The sequence below is a fragment of the Nycticebus coucang genome, chromosome 9, assembly GCF_027406575.1.
Source record: "Nycticebus coucang isolate mNycCou1 chromosome 9, mNycCou1.pri, whole genome shotgun sequence".
Lineage (NCBI taxonomy): Eukaryota > Metazoa > Chordata > Mammalia > Primates > Lorisidae > Nycticebus > Nycticebus coucang.
The window spans coordinates 28,158,779-28,181,410 of record NC_069788.1 but is presented as its reverse complement, the minus strand read 5'-3'; the positions used below and the strand labels follow the sequence as shown (position 1 = coordinate 28,181,410).

The following is a 22,632-nucleotide window of genomic DNA, read 5'->3' as shown; positions in this document are numbered from 1 at the left end:
TCATATCTTAGAAAGAAGAGTCAGATACTAAACAATAAACATAATAAATTAGTAACTTAAGTCATATATTAACAGGTGATAAGAACTATGGAAAAATAGAATAGGACAATGGAAATTGGAAGCATGAGCAGTGGGCTGCAATTTTAAATGATAAGAGCAGACTTCATAGAAAAGTAACATTTCAGCAAAATCTTGAAGTAGGGGGTTGAACTTGAAAAAGGAAGGAAGAAAGTATTCTAAGTGAAAGGAACAGCAAATGCAAAGGCCTCAGTGTAGAAGAATGCCTGGCATGTTCCAAGAACAGCAAGGAGCCAGAATGTCAGAAAACAGAAGATAAAAGCAGGAGAAGTAAGAGAGACAGCTGGAGAGGAGCTTGGGGTGGGGAGTGAGGAGGGCAGACCATGGCCCTCTAGGTCAGCATAAGGCAGTGGTTTCTCAACCTACATGCTGTAGCACACTGGTGTGCTATGAGAGGATCTTAGGTGTGCTGGGAAATTTTTTTAAGATTATTAATTAAATTATTTCCAAAAGAAGTTTAAAGCACAAAAAGCACAGTAGTATATTCCTTTTTTTGACATTTTTTTTTGATCAACATAATTAAAGTGTGCCACAGAAGTTTAACTATAAGTTCAAGTGTGCCAGGAAATAAAAATGGTTGAAAAACCTGAATTTGATTGTGAGAGAATTTGGGAGCCACTGGAAAGCTTTGGAGAATGGAATTATAAGATACATTTTAAAAAGATCACTGTGGCCATATTAGAACAGACCAATGGGAGATAGAGGTAGAATCAGGGAGGTGGGGGGGCCTTGTGATAAATAGTAAGACATGATGGTGACAGTGGTGGCAGTAGAATTGCTACAAAGGGGTCAGATGAAAGGTAGAGCCAACAGAATTTCCTGATGGATCTGACATGGGATTTGGAAGGTCAGGATGCCTCTATGGCCTGAGCAACAAAAAGATAGAGCTGCCATCAGCTCAGTTTAAGGCTATGAGGGAGAGAGCAGTGGAGAGCAGGAATTCACTTTAGAACCCGCTAAATTTGAGATGTCATTGGGAAGACCTCAGGAGACAGGTACAGGAATCTCAAGTTCAGGAGAGAGTTCTGGGCCAGAGATTCCAATCTGGGATTCATGACCATACATGTATTGTATTCAAAATTTTGAAAAGATTAATTTGAAAAGCCAGCACACAATTTTTCTTCCCTACCACGTTTACTCTCCCAGAACTTTGAACACTTTGTCTACCATACGTTATCGAGTGCTGATTGTTCAGTGTGTTCTCTCTTGTCCAGTCCCGCTGCCATTTCCCTACTTGAGTTATCTCTCTCACCTGGTAGAGATGCTCCTACCTCCTATGAGTCCACCCAGACCTCACTACCAGGTCAAGGTGACTAAAGCACACCTCTGACTGAGCAGTAACACCTCAAGAATTACTCATCACCTGCTGAATTAAAGGACCAAACACCTATAGATCACACTGCCATCCCACACACCTTCCCTAACTCACAACGCTCCAGTCTCCTTCACACACATCATGTTCCTTGCACTACTCCTGCGGGTTCTTTTTTTTTTTTTTTTTTAATTGAGACAGAGTCTCACTTTGTCAACCTCTATAGAGTGTCATGGCGTCACAGCTCACAGTAACCACAAACTCTTGGGCTAAAGAGATTCTCTTGCCTCAGCCTCCCTAGTAGCTGGGACTATAGATGCCCGCCACAACACCCAGCTACTTTTGTTTTATTTTGTTTTGTTTTGTAGCAGTCCCAGGCCTCATTGGAACCAACCAGCTCTGGTGCATGTGGCCAGGGCTGTAACCACTGAGCTACGGGCACCCAGCCTCAGAGTATGACAGAAGAAAGAGCATGGCATGGACAATACTTCCACAAGTGAGGGCGGCTGGACAGATGTCAGCCCTGAGGGAAGTTCTGGAAATGAGTTCCATAGACAAATAAGTTTATATAATATTCCATACCACTATCCTCCTTAGAAATTACAGATCACATTACACAGTCACATATTGAATGTTCTCAAAAGTTCTTTGGTAGGGGCCGGGCAGAGTGGCTCACACCTAGAATCCTAACACTCCGGCAGGCTGAGGTGGAAGAATTACTTGAGCCCAAGAGTTAAGGTTGCTATGAGCTAGGCTGACTCCACAGCGCTCTGCTAGCCTGGGGCAACAGAATGAGACTCTGTCTTAAAAAAAAAGCCTTTTTATCACTAAATATTTGTTCTGTGAAACAAGTGTTCTAAGATTCTCACACAGGGAAGTCTTGGGCATGGAATTGGGATTCTCAACCTGATTAAGCACCTGTCAGTGCTGGCCTTTCTGGAGGCTATGTCTGGATAAAGTAACCATGTATCCTAACACAGGTGGAATATTGCTCCCAATTCAAAGCAGGGAAATTGTACACCCCAACATGGGTAGGGTAACCATGCATCACATATGAGTGACAAGCTGTTCCATTCACAAGCCCAGGTAAGGTAATCACACACCCCAACATGGGTGACGTGTTATCCTGACGTAATTATTAATTGTGGACCTTGCGCTCTCAAAAGCTTCCTGAATTGGGTGACAAATTATCCATTTAGTTAATAAATCCTCTACATATAGACTTCATTATATCCAGTTCCTAAAGCAACCAAACCACCCTATTAGAGAGTCTAGAATTAACAACTTTCCTATTACCAAGAATTTTGTTTTTCTGGGCTTTCAGCAACCATGTGCCAATCATCATTCTTCCTGAACTCCTATCATACTGACCTAGTCAATGTGATAGGATGCATGCCCTGAGACTTGTTTCCATCTTTAGGAGCCCACTGGATCTAAACCCAGTCACAAACTCAGATAATTTTGTTATAAATCCCTGTCATTTTTCCCCATCCACTCCTGGCTGCTTGAAGCGTTCCTGTCCCCAACAGACTGTTCAAAAAATGACAGTTTCACCAACACCTGAGTGCAACACCCATCACATCTGGATCCTACAACTTTGGTACCTATATCCCCTTGTTCCCTTAGGACTGAAGTCTCCTACACACTGGCACTTGCCTAGAAGGTTTTGAAAGACATACATACACATATTCCCCCACAATCACTCATAGCCACACAGATTGATGCCCCATAACTAGCTGTGTGGCCTTTATCAAGTCATATCTCTTCATGAAGCTCAGTTAACTCATCTCGAAAATAAGAAGGCTGGTGTGGACGGTCTCAAACGTTTCATCCAACCGCTATGAACACCAGCCCTCCTTCAAACTTACCTACTTCCATATACAGCTTTAAACATGAAGGTCTTTTTCCATACTATTTTTTTATGTCCTTCAGAGCATAGCAGAGGACCTTGAACATGGTTAGAACCCAACGAATACATGTTACATGAACATTTTTTAAAAATGTGAGGCATTTAAGACTCTAAAAAAATTCAGATTTAGACTTTGAGAGGATGAACAATTCAATGAAACCTAAGAAGTGAAATGATCTGGTCAAAGCAGCAAACACTACAGAGAAATGATACCCTACCATTTTCTAGCACTACTACCTGTGACTAGCGCTGCCAAGTATGGCTGTCACAGGACACCTGCTGGGTGTGAGCTTAGCGCTCTCAGTGGTCCACACAAACACCCTGTTAGGTGGATACTAGTATCATCCCCCCTTCACAGATGAGAAAACTCAAGTACACAGGGGTTAGGTAACTTGCCTGAAATGCGCCAGGCAGCAAGTGATGTACTTGCTTGAGGCCCCTGTGCCAGCCCTTCCCTCTCACCAGCATTTGCTCACATGAGCATCACCACGACCCCATGAGGTTATTACCCACCTCACAGAAACCGAGCCACAAAGAGGCTTACAGCTCACTCACTGTCCCACAGCTGTTCTCCTTCACCACAATAAACCCTTGACACATCCCTGAGAACTGAGAAAGAGGCCCAGTGTGAAGTGGAGGCTGTGATGAGGGGACAGTGGTCCAGGAGAGGCAGGATCAGGTGATCCTAGCACTCTGGAGAGGCAGGGAAGGTAAGGGGAGTGAAATGCCCTGTGAGGGGACAGGACAGAGCGTGGGGTAGGCAGAGAACACTTTCAGAAAGATGGGGGAACTGTTATTTGTAACTCCACACATTTTCAGCCCCAGTACAAAAGTGATTTTTTTTTTAAAGGCATATATTTCGAAACCAAGAAGTACAGTGGAGCAGCGCTCACTGGGACACTGAGGGGCACATAATAGGCACTCAATAAATGTTTGTTCCAAATAAAAGAGACAAACAGGAAAATTTGAGAATGGCTTTCATAAAGAGGAAGGCACCTAAGGGAGCAGGTGCTCAATAAATATTATTTTTTATCTGTGTACAGTGAGAAGCCTGGGGAGCTGTAAGAGATTATCTGATCCATTTCCAAAGAGCCCTGAGCCTCTGATTTCAATTCTCGCAAATTCCCTGGTGAGGCTTTGGAATTCCTCACTGGAAACTTCAGAATACATTCATAAAAGAGCCACTTGGAGGGAGTGGTTTAGACAATTTCAAAATGGATAGGGAATTGAGGTACAGAGGTTAGACCAAATGGCCCTGCGGTCCTTCTCAGTTCTAATGGCCATGTCATCCCCTCAGAAACTGAAGTTTCCACTCTGTTCCCCAAGGAGCAGAGATGAACCAATGAACCCACAGACATTGCTGTCCTACTAAGCAGAGGATGGCCGAGTGACTTAGAAGCCTTCTAGGAGAACCTGGTTAAATTGCAGGCCATTTATTTCATGAGGAAATAAACCACTCAGAGCCCTCTCCAAACATGCATGCAGAAATCAGGACAAAATGCTGAGAAGATTATCTGTTCAGAATTTGCTTTAAAAGAGCCCAGGCAGCACTCATTTATTTTTGAGAAAATATATGATTAACCAGATTTAACTTTGAATTCAGATATTGTGCATTAGACCAGCTCCTCAAAGTTTGAGAGCATTTAATATTATATATCGCTGCCATTTGGACTAAATTGTTTTTTTAATGTACACAATATTACAAATTTAATTTGAGCTGTTTGAATCAGTCTGTAAAAAAGATTTGATTATACCTGAGTGTTCTGGCCCCAGCTTTTCCGTATCTCAGTAATCTTGGCGGTAATTGGCTGATTAGGCGTCTCACACTCCATCTCTGCCTCAGTTTCCATGGTAATGTTACAGGAGCTATTATAGATGAGAACTTCATCTCTTTCCACTTTAGGGCTGAAACGAGAGGGGAGGTTAAATGGGGTGTCATCAATCTTAATGAAATGCAATTATTTTTACTCTTATTAATCATTGCAAGCCATTAGCTTGTGGCAACTACAGGCCACCATTTGTCAAATTTTGCAAATTTCTGTAATTTTGTTTCCATTCTTTTATTGTTTATTTGTTTTCCCTTTATCTGAACACCCTGCAATGAAAATGCACATAGTAAATATCTTTCACTGAGGCCTTTCTCTTCTCCAAATCTATCAAGAACATTAGCAAAAGCTTCCCCAAGCCGAACTTAACAAGCAACGCATGGGCAATAGTTCCAGTTCCAAAAATGGAAACAAATGTTGGGGAGAGTTTGGGGTTGTATTTTTTTTTCCTTTTTCCTTTCCTTCTTTCTGCTGTTATTCAAACTTAGTCTTGGAGGGGGTGAATTGCCTGAATCCCCCTAGGGCAGATGGAGAAATTGGAAAACCCACACAACTGGCTAACTGGTCCCTAATTCCAACTGTGAAAAAATGAGCTCATTTAGGCTTTCAATTCCCTCTCCCCAGCTGATGGCAATGAGGCTCTGTTGCTAGCAGTGGAACATTAACTTAGTAAATTAATTAAACTTACTTAACAGCCCAGACTAAGGAGATTCGATATATGTGCCAGTTATACTAGCAGCCACTTGCTTTAAAAAGTCCTTTTGCTTTAAAGAGAGAAGCCAGACTGGATTTAAAATGAAAAACAGCAGTGTAGCATTACAGAAAGTCTAAAAATATGCGGTCTAGAGGAGGTGAGAACATGGATATTGAAGGGGATTGTCCCCAACAGGTGTGATATTTATTCAGGAATAATCCTGGCTGTAGGCATTGTTGCAACTAACTCAAAGATTATTAGTTAATAATAATGCATGATGTTTTATACTTTTCAACAATTCATATGCATGATCTCATTTCAGCCTGTAAATAGGTAGAGGAATATAAAAAACAAAATGTAACCTAAAGAGATCAGGAGATTTGCACAAAGTCAAACACAAAACTCTGGCAGCTCTGAAATCAGAACCCAGGTGTTCTCTTTCCTAGAGCAGTGCTCTCAAGTTCTGAGATGCTGGTCGAAGTCAGCCAGAAAGATGATAGATCCCATGGGAAGATCAGGAAGGGTGCAAGAAAGAGCAAAAGGTCACCTGTTGAGAAACTATAAATCATGTCAAACAATGGCATCTTTTTCCAAGTCAATGTCATGATGGATTCTCCCACAATTTTCTAGAAATAATGAGTAGGATAAATATTACATCTCACCACTTAATCTTCTCTTCTTCATACAAAAATTGTCTCCACTCTGGATTCACCTAAGTCCTAAGACATGACTCCCAGGCCTACTGTCCTCTAGACCTCCTATAGATTGTCAATTTTTTAACATCACATTACCCAGAACTGAAGGCAGATAGTTTGGGCTGATGACCAGGGGGCTCTGGTCTCCCACTCCTATGGCACCTACATAGCACTGTGTTCATTTGACAGCCCCTATGTGTACATTGAGATGATGGTCAACTCAAAGGCTCAGAGCTGCAACTGCCTGAGGATTTCCCCATGCTGAATTTGTTCGATTCATTTTCTCAAAAATATATGCATATAAAGGTTGGGCTTGGAAGAAGATCACCTGGATTTGAATCCCAGCCCAGATATTTACCATCTACGTGACACCGAAGACACTTTTCACTAAGCTTTGATTTCCACATTTATGAAATAGAAACAATTGAGTACCTGTTTTGTGGAGGTGTAGAGGAAATTGACTGAAATGAAGCACACAAAATGATTGGCATGAGACCCAGTGTACAGTGGGAGTCTGGTAAAGGCAGTTCTTGTTAGTTTTGGTGGCAATGGCATTGATAGGACTATGGTTGAAAGGTAAACATGAGAACTTATGTTCACTGTGGTTACATTTTATTTCCCTGGTTTAGGCCCATTGCTCAAAACATTTTGAATCTGTAGCCTGTAATTTAGCTATAAATCCACTTAGCTAAGCCATCACCCGTGGGGTAGACAGAGCCACAGAATAAATATAGCATTTGTTCCCAAGGTGTCAGTCATATACCAAGACTCAGAAAGAAAAAGCAAAGTAATTTAATTTTAAAATTAAAATGTAATGCGATATTTACATACATGTGGAAATATGGTGAAAGAACATGCAAAATTCACATGGGCTTTGCAAACACCTGACTTCAGAGCAATTTTAGGCTTGTGCCAAGGTACTTTGTGTTTTGGACCTAGATTGTTGTTTTGCTACTAGAGGTGGAGAGGTTGTTAAAACAGTTTACCAAGGTGTCCCTATTTATGTCATAAGTCACTTATAAACTTATCCAAAAGGAAATGAAATTGGTTTACCACACCACCACATTCTTTGAGAACCAGTTTCCAGATAACTTCTTTCCTTTCTAAAGGCTCAAAATCCATCTGATAAATAATTCATTCTAGAATTTTGTCAGGTATAATGTCAAGCTTAGTTGTCCAGATTTCCAGAATTCTTCCTTTTTCTCTTTTCTTTTGGCCATTTGTAGAATATTTGATTTGCCCATTATCCCTCTTCTGTTATGTGGGCCCTTCTCTTGGTTTATTGGCAGTGTGGGTCTTTAGTCATATCAGCCAATTTTTTGTATCCAATATATGAATGATCTGGGACTTGAACTCAAGGAAAGTAGTATCTGACCTCCTTTACAATTTTTCTCAGCCTTGGGCTTCCACCCTCCTAATAAATCTTCGTATGCCTTTTCTAGATTCTTTCCTGGAAAATGTATGGTACAATGATCTAATTCGTTCTGCCCTGTCTTTGTCTGTTAGCAATAAACTATCTTCCCCCAGACATTCTTCTCTGAATAGAGCCAAACCCTTTTCATTAGCTTGGACTTTTCTTCAAGCTTTAGCTCATATTCTTTTTGTATTTGTTCCTGATCACCTTGCTAGAAATTTTTTTCATTAAAAAACCATCACAAAAACTTGCTGAGACACCAGAATATCAAAAATATATTAACATTTACAAGATTTCAAAGTTTCCAAATAGCCAGCTACTATTCCACATTTTCTTCTATAATAATTCTATGAATTAAGAAATATGGTTGGGCAGATTTAAATATAAATATAAATATAGTAGAACCTCTGTAAGTTAACTACCCAAGGATCTGCAACAAACTGGTCAACATACGGAGGGGGTGAACATAAGGAACTAGGCTGACTGTGCTAACACATACACACAGTGCATGTCCGGTTTATGAAAATTAGGTCAACTTAAATGGTCAATATAGGGAGGTAAACCTCCCCCAATTATGGAGGTTTACTGTATATGTATGTATGTATGAAGATACCAATATATATAGCTGCAGATGAACACATGCACACACACAAATATTGATTTGGGGGGAATATGGTAAGAATTTTGGGTCCAAATGGTGGCAAAGAAAGTTCTAGAACCTAAGATTCTGGACCCTCAATCTATTGTTCCCTCAGTTGGTCTCATCAGATTCTAACATAAGCAGGTAACCTTGCAAGTACCTTTCAGGACAGGGAGTAAAAACACTTGGAAGCCTTCTATATCCCTCACTTAACCTGAAAGTGCTTCCTAGTTTTATGAAGTCTCACTGACCCCACGCAGCTCAGCGATGCTCCTGGAACCACGCTGATGACATGGCATCATGCTAAGTACACTGTGGCTTTGTCCCCCCACCCCCAGCACCTCACATAAGTTCCAGTCCCATTGGGGCTGTGGCCTGAGTGTGTGACTTTAGAAAGTTACTTAATATTCACTTAGAATAGAATCCAAACCCCTTCCGAGGGCCCTGTATGCCTTACATACCCCCTGAGCTCCTCAACGGCCTCTTTCCTTCCTTCCCACTCTAATTCCACCCTACTGGCCTCTGAGCACTACATAAAACTTGATGGTTCCTTTGCATTCCCTGCCTCCACTGCCTGATTCTCCCTTCTTACCTCAATGTAAAAGGAAATTCTTCAGAGAAGCCTCCTCTGAGCACATTATCTAAAGTAGCTCCTCATTATTTTTTTTAATCACTTCATAGCACTTATCACAGCGTATAATCATTCTGTTTACTACCTGACTTCCTCCTCTACACTTTTTTTTTTTTGAGACAGAGTCTTACTTTGTCACCCTGGGTAGAGTGCCGTGGCGTCATAGATCACAGCAACCTCAGACTCTTGGGCTTAAGCAATTCTTTTGCCTCAGCCTCCCCAGTAGCTGGGACTACAGGCGCCCACCACGACACCCGGCTATTTTTGTTGTTGTTGTTTTTGTTGTTGCAGGTGTCATCATTGTTTTAGCTGTCCCAGGCTGGGTTCGAACCCGCCAGGCTCAGGGTATGTGACCAGCACCCTACCCACTGAGCTATGAGCGCCGCCCATCCTCCTCTACTCTTAAGGACAGAGACTGTCACAATCTATTTACCATTGAGTCACCCACACCTGGCACAACACCTAGAACATAGTAGACAGTTGGTAAGTACTGGTTGCATGGAAGGATAAATGGATAGGGGATATTTTTGCCACAGACACATGTCTGCCTCTGCCACATGACATGAGACCCATAGAGGTAGTGACTGACAGAGAGACAAGATTCAAAGCAAGTGGGTTCCCTGAAAAGATTCTGGACATTAATCTTCTGGGTTCACAATATAACCTTAAGAGAAAACAAGTAGGTTATTTGGACTATTATTTTTTATGCCCCCTGTATAATTCATAATGTGTTTTCTTGATAACAAATCAGTACATATTCACTGAAAAAAGACATAAAAATTAATGAAGAAAATAAATAAGATCAGTAATCCAGCTACATAAAGATAAGCACCATTGACATTCTAGAATACATCCTTCCAATCTTTTCTCTAATCACCAATGTGGGTACAAACAGAAGTACTATTGACAACAGGAGGATCAAGTTGATACACTACTTTGTGACTTGTGATTCTCACTTTTCAATATATCACAAGCATTTTACCGTTCATTAGATATTCTACCTCATGATTTTTAAAGGTTTCTTAGTCTCATGTCATGTGGAGGCACTTTTTGTTACTAAAACTTATTTCATTTTAAATATTTTATTGTATTGGAAACCTTAAGAAAATGGTTGCTTATAAATACCACACATTTCTATCTGCTTTCTTAGAATAAAATCCTAGAAGTGAAAATGCTGGGTCACATAATATAAAGAATTATAAGGTTAGTATTAGTGCATTATTGAATTGTCCTCTAAAGATTATATCAACTTACCTCCCCACTGGCAAGAGAGAGCAGTCAGAGCTTCCCTCCACCCTCATCAACACTAAACTTTGTTTAAATCACAGGGCATTTATTTTAATTCTTAAGAAAATATACCGACATTTGCCTGCTGCAATCACCAGATAAGGGTATAACTTTTAATAACTGCAGTTGTCTCAGCCCCCTTCCAGAATAAAGAGGGAGGGCACAGAAGAATTCCAACCAATTGTTTGGGGATCCAGAGAAAATCTGTGAATTGAGTAGAGCCAGAAACTGTTGACGCGTACTTCTTAGTGTCTGGTATTAATAAATGCTGAAATCCAGTCTCACCCCATTTCCTATGTGACACAAGCAGGGTTCTTCGGGCCCTGTTAGAAAGCAACCAGCCATGGAGCTTGCTCTTTTCCTCCAGCTAAACCCAAACCTGTGTTGGCAAATTCATTCTAAAACACAGACTGTGTCAGGACATCAAAAAGTCAGACTGCCATGGAAAGAGCTGCTTATCTCTTTCACTGTGGGTAATTGGTCTTCTTTAATTTTATAGTTTAATGAGAAAATAGACCTTCATTAAATAACCAGAAGTAGCCACTCTATCTAGAGAAGAAATAATGAAGAATTCAGGGCAATGTTCAGCCCTGAGATATCACCCTGCACAGGAAAAGAACTGCTTGCTGAAATTAAGACCATCCAGAGTTACCAACATGGTCACACTTTTCTTTTTTTAATTTGTTTAGAAAAGGAGAGTTAACCTGGAAAGTTGTGGTATTTATTTGTTGGGGAGTTTTTTAAGTTCAAAAAAATCCTTATAAACTTAAGACTTCCGAATCCTAGCTCTATGGTAATTCCACCTACATAATCCCCCCTCCCCTTTTGAATAAACATTGTACAATCTGCAGGATTTCTCTATGACTTTTTTTCATAATTGTGAATCTGTTTGGAAAGAAAAGAAAAAGGAAATGGGGGGAGCCTTCTGTTTTTCATAATGTCTAATCTTTTTCCCCATTGGCATTCACCAGATGTTGCTTTGGATGGGAAGATAAATATTAAAATCTAAGCAAGAACAAAGCGAGCTGTTTACAGGGCAGATTTTTCAGATGTTCTCTTAAACATTTGAAAAAGACAGGAGATGTTTTGAAATGCAGGCTGGCTGGGATCCACAACAGACTGGCCCCTCCAAGAGAGCTGCAGCCCGCCACCCCACCTTCAGCCAGGCCCACCTGGCTGTCTCATGGCTCCATCAGCCATTGGCCATGTCCTTGTGGGGAAGGTCAGGGAGAGAGAAGACAAGATTACCTGATGAAGAGGCCTGAAAATGAAAATGGAAACACTGTCTCTGTCCAGTGATCTGGCACAAAGAGGCGCTGAGCACTTTCTTCGCAAATGTAGAGGTAAGGCCATGACTCAGGCAGTCTCTCTGTCCCCACAGCAACAGTCAAATCACACTGCACATAGGTGCAACTGGTGGCCTCACAGTTGTCCTCCTTGCGCTTCAGGCCACACAGGAAAGCCATCGACACTGTGGGAAACAGTCACCATTAGGAAAGAACCACAGAAAGAAATGAAGGCCTCAAGTCATTTCATAGATGAAGTTCATGTGTCCTCCTTTAACCAACAAGAAAATGAAGTTATCAGTTTACTCTTTTTAATGTATTAGGTGTGTACAGTATACACAGAAGAATGCAAGTAACATTTTCATAAATCAGCACCATAAAAAACTCATGTGAATCCACCAGCCAACATAAGATCTAAAACAGGTGTAATATGCTTGCTCTGCATTCTTGGAAATAACCACTTAGCATTTTTTTAAATAATTTTATCACATGGGTTTGTATTCCTAAACAAGAGACTACTGAGTTTTATTCGTTTTGAACTTCATAAAACATTACATGTGACAAAATATTCTTCAATCTCCTGTTTTCATTCAGCATAGTAATATTTCTAAGATTTATCCAAATTATTGCATATAACCATTGTTGATACATTTCACTGCTGTTTAATATTGTATCACACAAACGTACAGGTAGTCTCCGAGTTACAAACATACTACTGCTGTACGACTTGTACTTACAAACGCAGGTTATTACAGGCAATAGGTATATGTACCTGTTACGACTTACAAACTAATTCAACTTAAGAACAAACCTGCAGAACATATCTTGTTCATAACCCAGAGTCTGCCTGTACTAAGATATATTTATCTATACTCTTACTGCTGGACTTTGGGTATTTCTCAGTTTTTTCTACTAAAAACATGTACAAAATTTTCTCTAGGGTAGATACCTATAGAGATAACTGCTTACTCAAAGGGTAAGGGGCAAGTTCAACTTCACAAGATAGTGCCATATTGTTTTCCAAAGCGATTGCATTATTTTTACATTCCTATCTGCTATATTTGTGAGTTTCCATTACTCAACATGATTGTCAGTGCCTGAAATTATCTGACTCTTAATTTTTGTCAATCTAGTGTATATAAAATGGTATCTCGGTGTGGTCTTAACTTGCACAATACTTTTAAGTTGAACAATTTTTTATGTTTAGTAAGAACTCACGTTTTCTCTTCTGTCAACTTCCTATTCCTATCATTTTCCTATTTTTTATACTGGGATTTTCTCTTTCTTATTGATTTGTGTTCTTTATTTTTTCTTGAGACTAATCTTCTGGAGATTATGTGTTTGCTAAGGATGTAGCAACAGAGTGAATGGGATTTCTTGATTTTCATATAATTATGAACATTGACATGTTATAAAGAAAAAAGGTATTTGAACCCCTTTGCCCCTTGAGCCATTTCTTTCTGGATCATGAGAAAGAAATGTAAAGAGCATCAATAAGGCAGACTGGCAATCTTGAGAAGATGAACAAATAAATCTCTACTAGAGATGGTGTAGGAGCAACTCTGTCTGGAAACCTTAATAAAGATGAAAAAAGAACAATGTCTCTAACATGCTGCCTCTGTAGCCAGCCTGTCCATATAGGTATGCAACAAATGTTACCAAGGGCTGTGGGCTTCCACCTACACTTCCCTGCCTCACCATAATTCCCCAGCAAGGGCGAAATGAGACAAATACACGTGAGAGGGATTGGAGTTATGCAATCACACCTAAATATTATTATTGTTGCTGTTATGTTCTAAAGCACCTGGCACCTCAGAGGTTCTCTGTGAATGTATTTTGAATGAATTATAGCAGTAAAAATAACTGACAGTAGAACTCTTGTATGGACAGACAAAACATAAGAACTTTCCAGTTAGTAAGCCTTAAGGCAAATAAAAACAGGCTCAGCACCCATAAAATAATGAATTCATTACAGGTGATTAAGTGGATGCAAATTGACAAGGTGGATTATGAAAATCACCCAGGGCTGAGGATCAAACTTCATGGGTTTTACTCAAAGTTCTGTCACTAAATAACTGTGTGACCTTAATCACTTTAGCTTTTCATGCCCCATGGAAAAGGTAAAGTTTCCATGAAAAAGTCAGAATGTATAATTCAAGGTATAAATGCAAGAAAAACCAAAGATCAAAGATCTTGCTCATTTTAAACAGATACAAAGGATTAGTTTCACCTAACAACAGGATGTTTCAGCAACCATTACAGAAAAGGTAAAATATAACAAAAGAAAATTTTTACCTTTTCTGTAATGGGGGACCCCAAAAGTAGCAAGAGAACTGTTTGAGAGCTCTAACTCCCCTGCACCACTCACAGATAGAAACCACGTTTGTCCTGTGGCACAGGCACAAGCAAAACAATACTTAGGGAAGTCGGAGTTCTGGGACGACACCTACAACCCAGAACATGAAACATCAGCTATCGTACAAAGTCAAACCGAAGACAAAAACTCAAAGCAAGGATTAGAACCCAAAGCAAACTTGGTAAGTTAGAGAAGTTAACAGAAATAAGCAAAAGAACAAATGAAAAGAATAAAGTAGTGAACTACAAAAGGAAGAGAGAAGTTGTTTACATATAAACACAGCCACATTAGAAAGAAACATCCACACGCACACACACGCACACTTTGGAATAACAGTAGGTAACAGAAAGATTATAGACAGCAATGTAGTTTTTTGTTTTCTGTTTTTCTTGAGACAGAGTCTCACTCTGTTGCCTCAGCTAGAGTGTAGTCATGCAATAGAGCTCACTGCAACTTCCAACTCCTGGACTCAGGCAAGCCTCCTGCCTCAGCTTCCTTCGTAGCTGGCACCAGCTAATTTCTTTTTTGTTAGTCTTTAAAGATGGGGGTCTCATTATGCTGCCCAGGCTAGTCTAGGATTCCTGGCCTCAATCCTCCTAGCTTAGCCTCCAAAAGTACTATGATTACAGGTATGAGCCACTGCACCAGGCCAAGAGTGTAATCAGAATAATTTAAAAAACAAATATGCGACCAAATTACACAGCCATCTTATGACACTACTCAGTACGTCCAGAACTTGCTTACACAGAGGAGCTACCTAATTTAGGGCTTCAAATTATGAAATGTAGAATTTCAGACAGGGCTCAGAAGAGAGACACCAAAACATTTACTTGAGAAGTTTCTGATGTCCAAAAATATGCCCAAGAATGCATATTTCTAAGAAGCCCCCAGGTGTTCCTGTTGCTGTTGTTGGGGCTCCAGGGAACATATTCTGAGAAATGCTGCTTTAGGGGGACTGAGATTATTCGGATTTCCAAAAAGCCACCCTCTGATTCAGGTTCAAAAACATGGGGTGATGGAGTATCAGTTAGGTAGAAAGATGGATTTCTCAGAACAGTACTGTGGAACACTTGTGAGGGTTGCTGCTAAAAAGTCCTCCGTTGAAAAATCTCTTAAAATATTAACAGATTCTTAACTAAGTTGGTTATTTGAAATCCTGTCTGAAAGTAGAGGAAATATTTGTAGTTTTTAATAATTTCTGAGACACATCTTTTTTAACCATTTGATGACCCTTATAGACCTACCTCCTAGGGGAAAACAGTATACAATTATATACTCAAAAAGTGTCACTGGACCTGGTGTTGGATCTTAAGGAAGGAATCTCTGAAGTAAGTTCCTTTCCATCTTTAGACACTGTGATTAAAAGTCTTTTCAAAGACGTTTTTATGAAAAAAATTATGTATTTCTCTAGAATGTATTGTTTGCACAATCATTGAGTCTTTGGTGCCACCTAGTGACAATATAGAGAGTTACAGCTCCCAACTCATATTTTCTTCTTTTAAAAATCAAGGAATTTTGAGCTCTTTTCTAAAACTTAATCGAATCTTTCTAATAATTTCTATTATTCCTCCCCTAGGACTCATCAAACTTTAAATACCACAAATTACCTGACCTTAAAACCTCATTGATTTTTATTTCAGACTTCTAGTTGAAATTCAGTTTTTTTAAAATAACACTAAGGGAGTTTAAAAAGTATATTAATGTTTTTAAGAAAAAAAGTCCTGATTCCTGCAACTAACACCCAAATGATTCACCCATTTCCTCTACCCTCCCCCAAAAGTATGGTATAAAAATTGTACTAATTTAAGCGGCATACATATGAAAGACTTTGTAAAAACTGTAACAGCATTAGTTTAAGATTAGAAACTAGAAATGTGGGACCTTAGTTTCTGTTTTCATTTCTATTTCTTCCATCTATTCATCAAAGTATCAATGTTTCCCATGCCCTAAGCCAATACTTCTCTACACCTGATAGAACAGTGAATGAAACAGGCAGTGCCTTAAACTTAAATCTTCTATTGTAACTTAAATTTCCTATTGTGGAATCAATTTGCTATCATAATATTGTGTTTACACACATGGTGATAATAGGAAACTCTATATCTTGTATTTTAATCAAGGAATGTTTCTCCATCTCATCTCCTTCCTCCTCTTTTTCCTCCTCCTCTTTCTTTCTAAGATAACTCAGTATAAACCAGTGGTTCTCAACCTTCCTAATGCCACGACCCTTTAATACAGTTCCTCATGTCGTGATGACCACAAACCATCATATTATTTTCGTTGCTACTTCATAACTGTAATTTTTGCTACTGTTATAAATCGTAATGTAAATATCTGATATTAGAAGATCCCTGTGAAAGGGTCGTTTGACCCCCAAAGGGGTCGCCACCCACGGGTTGAGAACCACTGGTGTCAACCGCCATCACATACGCTTATCGTAGAATTATTGCCCAAGCTCAGATGACATGATACTTTTATCACCTTGTAAATCCTTAGCTCTCATTTAAGTTGTGGACAAATAAATTAAGAACATATCTTAAAACAGTATCAAGAAAGCAGGTGTGTAAATGGTTCTTAAATGTACAGATACAATATCTATGACTATGCAAACAAGAAAATCACCTGGCTAAATCTGAGTTGTCTCAAATGCAATAAGTTCCAATGATAATAAGGATAATTTCTTCCCTTTTCATGTTGTGAGGTCCCAAGCTATATATCTTTCTCTTTATTCCAACAAAGAGATAATATCCCACACCACAATGTACATGATGGCCAGGCAGCTTAAAGTAATGAGCATATTATATTTAACTGAGTAAGAACTGGGTAATTACATGGACGTTGCAGAACAAGAAGATAATGTGAATGTTGACTCTTTTGCCTGTAAGAATTCAAGACCTGAGCACAATTCTCCCAATTCTTTCATCTGTTTCTCTCTTGAGCCAATTTTCAAGAGATGTCCAGCTTGATAATCTCCATGCTGGTCCCTCCAATAAGCAGGAGAATTCAGCAACCTCTCCTCAGAACAAGTCTAAGAATATGTTTCCTCCACAATGTCTACAGCTGTCATTGAAATTAATACTCAGAATTACCTTTCCCATCATCACATGACTGCAATCAAGAACATAGGTGACAAATTTTTTGATGTTTGTTTAACATTGGACTATATGACAAAAGTTATTATGAACTATTATGATAGGTGGCTCCAGATTCTAATTACTATTTTAGGTGAGGAGTAAAGAAATTCTTTTCCCAGGAACACAGAATAATTAGTGGTTCCCATAGCATTAATTACAGAAATAGAACTAACCAAAGAATATAATTTCATTTAGCTATATGGTGTACAACCTCCATAGTTGACCATCTCTCTACAATGACCATCTCCTTAAGTTGACCTAATCTTTATAGACTGGACATGCACCACATGTACACGTCAGTACAGTAAGCCTAGTTCCTTATGTTGACCAACTCCTCATGTTGACCAGTTTATCACAGTCCCTTGGGTGGTCAACTTACAGAGGTTCTACTGTACCTTAAAATACACACATGTAGCATCTTTACTCACCATCCAAGGGGAGCACCAAGCAGCTGAAGGCCGACACTGTAGCATTAGCCAAGATTCTGCAGGGAGCACCACACACAGCAGCTGAGATCTTCCCTGGAGAAAATCCTGTTCCAAAGACATGCACAAGACCTCCACCCAGGTAGCCTTTAAAGATAAAATCACAAGTCCATGATCACAGAGACAAAGCTCTTCTTCTTTACTTAACTCAAAATTCAAATCTTTGTTTTCTTCCTACCTATCCTTTTTATACCCGCAGAATCCACACAACTAGCTTCGGGTTCCTGACATCCTGTTTCTTCTGCACTCTGGCCTTGGGGCTGTCAGGTGCCAATGTCAGAATGTTATCTTAAAGAGGTCTTTTAAATTTAACCATTTTTATACAGAAAATTGATGCCTTATGTACAGTTTTTAAACATTTTATACAAAAGAGCATAAAATAAAGGGTCCCCCAACTACCTGTCTCACGTCCCAAAGGTATCCAGGTATAGAGTCTCTGGTGATCCATCCAGAATTTTCTAGGCATATAGATCATTCTATGCATATTGCTCTGTAACTTTTTAAACTGAAAAGGATAGCATATTTTTCAAAACCTATATAGACTCAACTCATTTTAATAGCTGCTCAGAATTCCATTATCTAATCATACTACAATTTAACAATTTTCCTATTGACACTTCCATTATTTCTCCTTTCTTTCTATTATTAATAGTGCTGCAATACTTGTACATATTTTGGGGACACGTGTATGGGTAAAACTAGTCTACATCTCTAGTTTACACTTAGATACAAGGTTTCACTCTCTACTGCCATCATAGTAAATCTAGATGCTACTTAGCCATTTGACAAACTTAAGAATAATGCTTTCTGTTTAGGGTACCCCTGCTCTCCCACCATAAAAATCATGGGATCTTAGGGAGTAGGAAGTGGAAAGCCTTATCAAACAAGAAGCTGAGGTTTAGAAAAGTCCAGCCCAAATTAGCTAAATTAGTGACAGACGGTAGACACAAACTCCAGTCCCCAGAGCATTCCACACAGGGGAGGCCAACTTCACTCTAATCAGTGGCTTGGTTACTACTTCACCAGTCCAAGATACTGTTTCCATAATTTCTTCTATACTCCCTGAATCACAATCAAATTTGGGCTATTTTAAGTGCAGGAAACAGACACTGAAACTATCATTGGAAGATAAAGCCAGGAAAGCTCCATATATCTGAAAGGAGAAAAAAGTTCAACCAATGCAACTGTACAATACAATGGGCTTATTATTAGTGGAATATGAGTTCACCTATGAAATATAAAATGACAAAAATTAATCCTATTTAATAAAAAAGAATCCAAATTGGTATATAGGACTAAAAATAGAGGAAGGCATTTGTATTCTTAAATGATCACTATATAAGCTCTTACAAATGGTATTATTTAATTTAAAACAAAAACCTGGTTAATGTATCAAATTAAAATACAATCAAACACTTAGAGAATATGCAAAGCCTCATAAACAGAGCATGACAAAGACAAGACTCAGGAATAAACTGGGACTGTAAGAGGCCAACCAGGCTTCTCATTCCTCCCATCAAGCAGATTGATGTTGATTCCTCCATCCTAGAAGACAAGAGTAGCTACTAATTCACTTACATAAAGGAAGTGCACTCTTACATGGATTTGCTTGACTTACCAAAGTTCTTGGTCACTGCTGTAATAATAACTCTTGAAGTGAACACCAGGAGAGATGAGGCCCACCCTCTGATGTGGTCATAACCTCTGACACGGTACTTCCCAGCAGGAAGGCAAGGGACCATGCACTGGAGGACAGTGTGATTACCAGAGACACCCACACAGAGTGACATCCCAATAAAGATATCAATATTTGCAGCTCCTGAGATTTGGGCCACTGCAAAGGTTAAGATGTCGTCACTCTGAGAAAAAGAGAGCAATTCTGGGGTGAAGTCGTGGCTGTAATCAATGGTTCCAATATGGAATAAAAGTCCATCTACCTCGATTTCCAGGGCAACAGAGCCATTCCCTGCAGGAATAACACACTGGATGAGCTCAGCACTGATGTCCACTGTCAGGCATGCTTGCTGGCCAATGGAGACTGATGTGGTGTTCTTTCCCCTTAGGGCTGTGCCCTCTATGGCCAACAGACTTCCACCATATATGCTGAAATGCTTAGGAAAATAATGAAACACTTGAGGTGTTATGTAGAAGTGCCTGGAAATGTTACCAAAACAAGCATACCCATTTCGTGCATGAAAAACTGATAGGTAGTGGGGTCCTGGAATCAAGTCACTTATCTGGCATGCCATGTAGCTTGCATTAAAGAAAGTCACATTGCAAGGAAGTTGATCATCCACAAACACCATCAGCTTGTTGGTTGTGGTGCCTAACCTCTGACCCCTAATCAGCACAGTTGTCAGAGACCCACTGATGTTTGTGGTCATGGCGTTCACCACAGGAGTTGTCTCCTTCTGCATGAAGAGAGTGCAATTCCCCTGACACTCACTGGTCACGCCATTGACCAAGACTGTGACATCCAGGCTGAAGGAAGTTCCGGGCAAAGGGTCATCCACAGGGCTAACCTTGCAAAGAATGGTGTGGTCTCCCAAACTCAAAACCACACAGGTGAAAGGACCTGAAAGGTCAACCTGAACTGATCTCCTTCTAGAGTTGAGAGCCAGCCCCCTCACAGTCAGTACTGTCCCCCCACACACAGAGCCATGGGTTGGAGAGACAGCCATTATCCAAGGTGTCATCACAAATTGCTGGGGCACTGCAGATGTATTAGCCAATCCCATCCACTTCTGATGTACTTGGAAGGGGTAGATGCCTGCCTCTAAGCTGGGAAAAGGAAAGGAACATCCAAACAGGTTCACGCTGCTCTGGGAAGACCATGTCTCAAGATCGCAGGTGAAGCTCCCCAGAAGGACGACTGAATTGGAGAGGTTACTTCCTCCCACATACAGCCTCAGGCTGCTATTTGTGATTTCTCCTTGCAGGGAAGTGACCACTGGTGTTGCTGCTGCTTCATACATGAAAGTGAAGCCCTTCCCCACCAAGCTCACTGAAGATCCATGGGTGAAGGACACGTTGCCAACCCAGACCTCTACAGGGGCTGGGACAGCATCTGCATCAGGCATCTGGGGAGCTGGAGGGGTCTTGCAACAGATGCTCACCTCTGTAACATTCACAATGTCACAGGACTGATTGCCCATGAGCACCCAAACAGAAGATGAGTCCCTGCTAAATCCTATTCCTGAGATGCTGAGGAAGGTGCCACCTAAAGTGTGAATAAGGAAAACACAATTTAACAGCTCATATCCATAAGTGTGTGTAAGTGAAACCTCAATTATTTTACCCTACTCTCACCAATGTTAAACTTATGATTATTTGGATAGGGATCAGATGAGGTTAAAATTTTACATAACAGAAAAATAATACAAATTGTTACACAGGAGGATGTTTATAATATTTAAGACAAACTTTTCGAGCACATTTATATAACCTAGAAACCACTACCTTAATCAACTTCTACACTAATAAAACATCAAATTCCTTAGTTTTCTTGTCTTCTGCTATTATTATATGACCTTTCATGTGTTATGTAGAATATATGTATATTATTCTGTATCCATATATATGTATTCATATACACACTAATGAAAAATCAAATTCAGTGAAATCTTCTATCTTCTTTATTGTTATATATAATATTCCAATATTATATATTATATATCTAATATATCTTAAATATTCTATAATATCATATATGATATATATATCATATATATGAACCATATATCATATATAATATCATATATATGTGTGTGTATATATATATATACATTTATATGTATATATATGAACCATGTCAAAACCCATCAAATCTTGCTGGTGAATTTGCCTCTCAATTCACATTCTTTGTTTTACTCTATAGTCGAGAGACAATCAAAGATCAAACCCCATCTTCAGGACAGGAGTTGAAGCAAATGACCCATATCATAATCAAATCTGTGGTACAGTCAAGCAGCTTACAAAAAGATTTCAGTATACTCAAAAAGGATAATGTGCTACTTTATACACTATCACAATGATTAGCCACCTGCTAATAGGCAGCTTTCAATTCTTTCTGAAAATTAATAATTAGGGATTGCTCTCCAGGGTGTCCCAAAACGTTGCCTACAAAGTCACCATACATAGTGAAAATGGGGAATTACAGTGAAATGTACCTTTATTTACATAATCTCCATTACAAAATTTTATAAAATATTTTTTAAATATTCTGTACGTGTTGGCCACCTCTTTTATAACAGGTATTTTTTAAATACATGTAAATTTAGCTACAATTTACCATCTTCCCTACATGTGGCAACTTTGTGGGCAACTTTGTGGGATACCCTGTTATTTGTCCTGGTGTCACATCTCCCATATTGACATTTGCATTTCTCTTTCTAAGTTCTTCATCTGGTATCCCTAGAGAAAAGAGAAGTCACAACAGGCTCACCGCTCCTCTCCTTGAGTGCTCAGTGTCTAAAGGCTCGTGCTGGAAACTCCTCCCTCATTTTCCTGATATCCAGTTTAGAATGCTACCCATTAGAAGCTTTATCCTCTTATCATTAGAAAAAGAAAAGCAGGTACATCTCCTTTTCATAAAACTAATTTCCTGAGCAAAGGAATCGCTGAGTTTTCACACCCTTTAAAATACACCACACAGTTCCTGAAGCCTGAGAAAACCTTCTCTCCTGCTACCCTGTTTCTAGCCTTGCACGCAAATTAATCCAGGAAGAAAATCGGAATGAATATCCAGTGAACAGATTTGTTGGATAATTGATTACTGTCACAACAGAGCCACTCACCCAGAAGGGACCCACAGCTCGGCTGGATGCTGAAAACTTCTGTGATGTACCGGATGTGGAGATCAACCCTACCGAAGACAGGAGGATTG

At 39.6% G+C, this 22,632-nt stretch overlaps 1 protein-coding gene across 3 annotated transcripts in view; it reads right to left on the bottom strand.

Moving 5' to 3' along the window:
• The window catches only part of PKHD1 (PKHD1 ciliary IPT domain containing fibrocystin/polyductin), a 497,465-nt gene that overhangs the window by 389,204 nt on the left and 85,629 nt on the right, over window positions 1-22,632 (bottom strand). For all 3 annotated transcript variants that reach the window (XM_053602538.1, XM_053602539.1, XM_053602540.1), the window contains 5 exons: window positions 22,544-22,611; window positions 19,366-20,967; window positions 17,691-17,834; window positions 11,735-11,957; window positions 5,054-5,204 (listed from right to left, as the gene is read on the bottom strand). In XM_053602538.1, coding sequence (XP_053458513.1) covers window positions 5,054-5,204; window positions 11,735-11,957; window positions 17,691-17,834; window positions 19,366-20,967; window positions 22,544-22,611 — 2,188 coding nt within the window. The remainder of the gene's footprint in view (window positions 1-5,053; window positions 5,205-11,734; window positions 11,958-17,690; window positions 17,835-19,365; window positions 20,968-22,543; window positions 22,612-22,632) is intronic.